The 7874-nt window shown below is 45.9% G+C and overlaps 1 protein-coding gene across 1 annotated transcript in view; it reads left to right on the top strand.

Moving 5' to 3' along the window:
* Window positions 1-6749: 6749 nt before the first annotated feature.
* Window positions 6750-7874, top strand: part of bfsp1 (beaded filament structural protein 1) — a gene marked incomplete at both ends in the record, with an annotated part of 10938 nt that continues 9813 nt past the window's right edge. Inside the window, one exon of the mRNA XM_084460949.1 lies at window positions 6750-7138. Within this exon, the coding sequence (XP_084317075.1) occupies window positions 6750-7138 (389 nt within the window). The remainder of the gene's footprint in view (window positions 7139-7874) is intronic.

The raw sequence follows: 7874 nt of genomic DNA, 5'->3' as shown, positions 1-7874 counted from the left end.
GGGATGAGACATCATTCAGAGAGCCAATCAGGATCCCCATGGATCACAGAGGGATGAGACTTCATTCAGAGAGCCATACAGCATCCTCATCCTCATGACTGACAAAGGGATGAGACACAAAGGGATGAGACTTCATCCAGAGAGTCAATCAGCATCCTCGTGACTGACAGAGGGATGAGACTTCATTCAGAGAGCCAATCAGGATCCCCATGGATCACAGAGGGATGAGACTTCATTCAGAGAGCCATACAGCATCCTCATCCCCATGACTGACAGAGGGATGAGACACAAAGGGATGAGACTTCATTCAGAGAGTCAATCAGCATCCTCGTGACTGACAGAGGGATGAGACTTCATTCAGAGAGCCATACAGCATCCTCATCCCCATGACTCACTCAGAGAGAGATGAAAGTTTATGAGTATTCATCAAATGATGATTATAGAGGAGGACATCTGAATCAAGGATGAGTGACCATACATCTCCTCACTTATGCTGTTGACATCATTGATGAGATACGGGGATAAAGCCGCCTCAAGTGCCTTCACAACTAATGGATTTTCTTTTCCTGCTCACCAGTTTTTAAATTGGACCATGGGTTGTTGATTCACAGCTCACCCACTCCTCTCCGTCAATGAAACACTTCTGTTTAACGACCAAATATTAGATCGGTTATAAAACCAGTCAACTCAGCTCACGTGGATGAGCGATGTCACAAAGAATTGTAACCTGACAATAAAACAAGCACAATGAAGCTCACAGAGAATTGAGTATAATAGCATAGTTTCAATGCTCAACTGAAATAAAATGGCCACCACTTAATGCATAATGCATACTATTCAACAGGCTACACACTCTCCACACAGTTGACCTCTAAAGAACGCCTGTGTGTGTGTGTGTGTGTGTGTGTGTGTGTGTGTGTGTGTGTGTGTGTGTGTGTGTGTGGCCTACATTCTTGTTTGGATAGACAATAATCCCCACCCATAAGTAAGATTTTTTTTCTTTTCAATTAGTAATAAGTATGCATATAAAATAAGTAAATAAGTAATCTAGCCCACATGAACATGGGGAATAGCCTATATTTTAACCGTTCTGTATAGTGGATCGTAAAATGTATTGACGTTGGTGGAGACAAATCAACAAATGTTTAAATTATGCTCAAAGCGTCTCTAGAACCACCCCACCTCCTCGGGATTAATATAGAGTTAATAATGTCATAATCGCAGCTATGTACTGTAGATACTGTATCAGGTCAGCTGTAAACTGAGTCTACATGCATTTCTCTTACAAATAGAGGTACAAAACATGAATGCAAGTGAGACAGCTATTCAATTGTACTATATATAATAAATATATATAATAAATAGTTCATCCTTCACAACCACAGCATTTGCAACGGACACTCCGTCATCAGACGACGTAAAACGAAAAGTAAAATTAAATGAATCAAAGTCTGTTTCACACTCACTGTTCTCTGCGCTTTGGGCGATCCTCTCCATCCCCTCACGCGCCGGTGGTGCTCCCTGCGCGCGCGGCGTCTCGAGCCTGTCGTCTCCCTCTGAGGAGATGACCGTCACGAGCCTGCTGTCTCCCTCTGAGGAGATCACCGTCTCGAGCCTGTCGTCACCCTCTGAGGAGATGACCGTCTCGAGCGTGTTGTCACCCTCTGAGGAGATGACCGTCTCGAGCCTGCTGTCTCCCTCTGAGGAGATGACCGTCTCGAGCCTCTCGTCTCCCTCTGAGGAGATGACCGTCTCGAGCCTGCTGTCTCCCTCTGAGGAGAAGACCGTCTCGAGCCTGCTGTCACCCTCTGAGGAGATGACCGTCTCGAGCCTGCTGTCACCCTCTGAGGAGAAGACCGTCTCGAGCGTGTTGTCTCCCTCTGAGGAGATGACCGTCTCGAGCCTGTTGTCTCCCTCTGAGGAGATGAGCGTCTCGAGCCTGTTGTCTCCCTCTGAGGAGAAGACCGTCTCGAGCGTGTTGTCTCCCTCTGAGGAGATGACGCAGAGCACCTTTGAGAAGTGGATTTGCTGTTGAAAAAAAAAGATAATACGATTATTGATTTACTTGGTGATGGAATATTAAAGTTAAGGTTCAAGAGTCAGTGTCAGTCCAGGTGTGAGGGTTCGGTTTTGCGAACATATTCTTCAAGTCTAAACCCGCCCGGTAATATGCAAGTGTTAAAAGAAAGAAAAAAACTCCCTAGCGACAGATTCGAGATGTAATTCGGTGACAGTTTTTTTTTTCTCCAGATTTTCATGAAACTCGGTAGAGGGGTGTAACATATGGGCCAACTTAGAACCTATTACATTTTGGAGCGGATCTGAATCACAGGGCGGATCAACAAATTAAAACAAAGCTTTGAACGTAGCCAGCTCCATGTGTGGGGCCACTTAAGACACCGGGTTTGGACTACGGTGTGTGCCGGTGGGGGGCGGAGCACCGCCCTCTGCCAGCTGTGACCCGAGAGGGGCGCCACAAGCCACCCAAACATAGCCGCCCACCCAAACATTCATCTCCTTTCAACGGGGGATTGAAATTACTAGGCTATATCTCGGCATAGGGAGGTCACAGTGACACAGGGGTTCGACTGGCATAAAACTCTTGACCTGATGAATGCAGCAATACCAAACATGTCCTGCTCACACACACACGCACACAGAGCCACGAAATGCATTATGGGCAAAGGTCTGCTCTCCATTTCTATTTTTGGTTTGTTCTGTTTTTACTAGACAGGCTACAAGGTGAAATTGAGACCATACCTCTGCTATTAGAGTTCACTTCTCATAAGTGCTGTATTTTAATGAATCAAACCTCCAAGCCAGCCGTGGGGCGGCTGTAGCTCAGTTGGTAGAGCGGGTCGTTCAATGATCGAAGGGTCAGCGGTTCGAATCCAAGCTCCGACTGTCCACATGTCAAAGTTTCCTTGAGTGAGACATCTAACCCCAAATTGCTTCCAATGAGCAGGTTAGCACCTTGCATGGCAGCTACCGCCATTGGTGTGTGAATGTGTGTGTGAATGGGTGAATGAGAGGCCATTGTAAAGTGCTTTGAGTGCCATTGGTGTGTGAATGGGTGAATGAGAGGCCATTGTAAAGTGCTTTGAGTGCCGCTAAGGTGGAAAAGCGCTATACAAGTGCAGTCCATTTACCATCCATTTTCTTCTTTCCTTATCTCATTCTCCTGCAGATGATGTGGAACTGTGACGCCGAGCCAGTGGATAACATTCCTTTCTTCTCTCTATCAAGCAGATATAGAACACTATTACTGTGATACCAGAACCCAGAGCGATATGAGAACTCTTGTCATAGTCCTATATGTTCTCCTCTGATCCCATGTTCTCAAACAGGTTCCACCAAGAGGTTCAATTTAGACCCCAAAACAGCAGCCTCTGGTCGATGCTAGAGAAGGGAATACAAATATTTTATAGGCCTATGACCAGGATGTTGATTTGATTTGATTTGATTATTATTTTTTGCTTCCCTCTGGAATATGTAGAGAGTGGGTCGTATGCCCACCTCCCTTGTTCTCTGTAAAGCGCATTGTGTTGCCTCTGGGTATGAAATGCGCTATACAAATAAAGCTTTGATTGATTGATTGATTGATTAGGGTATGTTAGCATTCCATTATATTACGGAAGCAATCGGCAAAATTATCACCCTGATCAGCAAAGTATGAAATACTCTCCAAGTCCTCTCCATCCTTAGAGAGAAGTGTAATTCAGTAATGTCCTTCTTCCTTCTGGTTCCTCTCAGATCTGTTAGTGACTCAAGTGGGACCCATCGACTACAGGAGCCGATAGCTTACCTACTGCATACACCGCTCTGCAATCATACTTTATTTATAATCTTCATATATTGATGAATTATGTGGCTAATTTCTGTTGTGGTCTACCCAGCAAACACGCAACGTCAGGGAAACGTTCAGATCATGTCTTAATAACGTCCGTCGGTCCAGAACCCCATTTGTACGTCTGCTGGACCCCTAAATATTCAAACGTCTGGGTTGGACCCCTCTAAGACGTCTGTGGACGTGCAGAACGGGTTCAATATCTGAACGTTAAAAAAAAACATTCATTCTGGCTCCTAATTGGATGTCTTTGGACGTCCGAAAAAGTCAAAAAAGACATCTAAAAGACGTCTTTTAGACGTGTCTTTGCTCAGTGGGTAGCGAGGAAGAGGGACAGCACTGTGAGAAGATAGCATATTTAACATGCAGTGTAGTTCTCTTTCTATTCTCTCTGGAGGAGCATCGACCAAAATGTCTAGAACCATCCATCCAGCATGACAGCGGGAGGAATCGATCCTCGTTTGTGAAAGACACAGGGCTGTTATCGTCGCGAGATTGCTCTACATGCTCTCCGTTGCTCAAACCTACAGGAGGTTATGACTGATCTACAGTCAGTGGATTTCTCAAGGCCCACGCCCTAATAGACTTGCTTTCGGAGCCAGTGGTCATATGTCCCCAAATGTCAAAAAATAAATAGTCTTGTTGTTGGTTCCTGCTAGTTTTATCGCCCTCTTAAACACATAGGTCTCTGTTTCTCTCCGGCCTGGACACAGGCTGTCAGTGGAGCCAAGCAAGCTTGACCGCCGCAATAAACACAAAGCTTTCAAGAACATGGCTGCTCATTTCCCCACCCGGCAGCCCCCTGATCCCTCCTACAGCCTCAGGACTTATTACCCCTCATAACGGATATGCTGCAAGAGGGTGAAGACAGAGCAAAGAGGTGCGAGTCCATCTAATCCAAACCCAGTGGGAGATAATCCACAAGCACAAACATCTACGAGTCCATCTAATCGAAAGCCAGTGGGAGATAATGCACAAGCGCAAACATCTACACCCTCCGAACAGGGTCAATGCAGTAAGCTTCTTTATGCAGTGGTAGGGGATAGAAGTCAATGGTACTGTACGGCTATTATAATGAATTTCATACAGATATATATATATATCTGGGCTTTAAATGTGAGGAGACTGCTTGCTGGCTGGCCTATTGTTTGGTGTGTGATGCTGACTACGCACTGTGCTGTTCATTATATCATTGATAATAAAAAATAAAGCTTTATTGATTGATATTCCTACGTACTGTACCATAATGACCTTTCATTCGGGATTCTGTGGACTTTCACACTAATTGTTTGAACATCTTGTATTGCTTGTGTTATTTCTCTCTCTCTGTCTCTTTCTCTCGTTGTGTGTGTGTGTGTGTGTGTGTGTGTACACTGACTGGTAAACACTATATTTGAACAAAGCAACTACGGTAGATTTATATTTTTTCGGTCAGAGTACTCAGTCATGGCATTGTTTTTTTTTTGGTATATACGTATATACATATTATTTGTATCATATGTGTATCATATATGTGTATCATATGTTTTTGTATGATACACAAAACATACTGTCTGGCCCTTTAAGTGTGTGTGTGTGTGTGTGTGTGTGTGTGTGCAATTCATTCAAAGATCGAGAAACAGATATTTCAGTGCACCCATCTGCAGTTAGAGCTTCCTGGATGACTGGCTCACTGCTCTCTGGACCACAGCTTTCCTAGGGACAGAAGTGAATTGCTGACATAATGATTGTAGCATGTTCCCCATTTTGAAACTGGCCTCCAGATCTGTCCATGGTGACCCAGAGTTGACCATCCGGCCATCACACACCCTCCGGTCGAGGGATGTAATGACAAACACACACATCCACACAGAACGAGAGAGGGAGAAATAACCAGAGGCACTGCTTTGTTCCGAATTTGTCTCTCTGACACTTTCTTGATTCAATTTGACATTGTGTGACTTTCCGAGATATTAAACGGTTCAGAAACGCCCACCAAAGGTCAAACACCTTTATCTCATCACATAAAAAATCAACCACATACCTGCTGGCCAAAGAACATTTCATTACACATTACAATGAAATCACCGTGAAAGCAGGCCGTCAGCCTGCACTGTGAATGGAATTAATATCGCCGGGGACATTAGTTCCCAGATTAATTTGTGCTAAACAAAATGATTCCTCTCAACCCAACTGAACCCAGATATTTTGTCAGTTTTTCAAAGTGCTGTCATTGTAAATCAATGGCTAATGCCAGCTGGTGTAATTGGATATGAGCAGAATACATTATGAAGAGCAATTTAACACACAGGGCTAACTTAATCCTACTACTGGCACTGAAGACCTACTGTAGCCAGTTTGCTCACGTGTTCAGGTTATAGGTCAACTTATAGGTAAACATTTTCCTCTGGTGGTGACTAGTAAATGTTTATGTCCCATCCAAATTGCACAGGCTGCTATATTTGTCACCGTCATGTGACATGGCATCTGTCCAGCGTTCCCCGCTGGCCTAAACCAAACAGGGATCTAGAACCTCGACCGCACACAAAGGAACCCTCTCATAATAGTCTGTTTGACACAACAGTTCTCTCTCCACCCCCCTGCTTTTTCTGCAGTGTCATCAATGGCTCAGCTTTTTGAAAGCTCAGCCACGTGCGGTCTCTGGAAGGCCCCACGCGCCCAGCTCGCGCGGACGCGGCCAGGGCGGGAGTTTTTCCCGGGGCTATTACGAGTCCGCCCGGCGCGAGCCAGCGTTTAGTCTAGCATGCGACACCCGAGGGTGAACAGCCGAGTTTTCACACACTAAAGGTGCCGAAAGGGGGACCACCACTCCAGGGATACCACCGAACCCAGGGAGACCAGCACTCCAGGGATACCACCAAACCCCCAGGCAGCGGGGAAACGTTTTTTTTACCTCAGCAGCATGTTTAAGACCAGCTACCTGCGCGAGGTGCGCAAGGAGAAATATCAGCGCTCCGACGTGTTCGAGGAGGAGCCGTCCGATTATGAGCCGTCCAACCCGGAGCAGTCGGCGGGGGCGTCCGCCATCCAGGGCTGGGAGAACCTCCAGGACCTCAACAGCCGTTTCGCCCGGTACATCAACCGGGCGCGGGTCCTGGAGCAGAGCAACGCCGTGTTCCGGAAGCAGCTGGAGACGCTGCAGCGCATGGAGGAGGCCGGCGGGCTGGAGGAGGCGTTCACGCAGCAGATCGGTCTCAACCGCCAGCGGCTCCGGGAGCTGTCCGCCGACCACGCCAAGCTCAACCGCGAGCTGAGCGACGCCTGCCGCATGCTGGACGAGTACACCAACAAGTGAGTGTGTGTGTGAGGGTGTGTGTGTGTGTGTGTGTGAGTGTGTCAGCACAAATTGTGTTACATGTATGTTTACCTCAGAAGAGCTCAGAAGAGAACACCCATAGAAAAAAGATCGTAACAGATCATTAAAGTCGCACTGAAATGACAAAAGCATTCTGTCCCATTTTGGTTATAATTGGTCATAGTGTTCACCTATTCAACGATGTATGCCAAAAAATGTACACAATTCTATACAAGTATATAATTTCTTACTTCCTGGAAAACGCTAGGTCACGTGCAATGAGGACAACAGGTACCTTAGATTTTAGGCCAATAATCTCACGACATCCACCCGTCAATCAACGCTATCCTTCTATCGAATCTGTCTAAAGTTCTTAAAACCCGTCCACTTGTCAATGTTCCAATCAAATTCCTCTAAACATATGTCCCACCCTCATAGCTTGTTTGCGTCGGAAATACGTCAAACTACGGAAGTTAGATGATCTCAAACGTCCGTTTCTGTGCGACTTTGAGTGACCACTGCGGTTGAACAGGTGCTGACTTAGTGCTAGATTGCAGATCTGAGGTCTGTGTCCATGGGATGCTCGGTGAAAAAGTGCTTTTGATGAGAGCCAGGGACGATTATGGGTATATAAGCATATATGTAAAAGAGGTTGTTCGGTTCAGCAACCGTGTGTGGATTTTGTCAATTAAAATCTTACTTGGTTTAGTTTATATTTCAAAGAACACGCTG

Source organism: Borostomias antarcticus (assembly GCF_949987555.1).
Source record: "Borostomias antarcticus genome assembly, chromosome: 34".
Classification (NCBI taxonomy): Eukaryota; Metazoa; Chordata; class Actinopteri; order Stomiiformes; family Stomiidae; genus Borostomias; species Borostomias antarcticus.
This window is presented reverse-complemented; position numbering and strand designations above follow the sequence as displayed.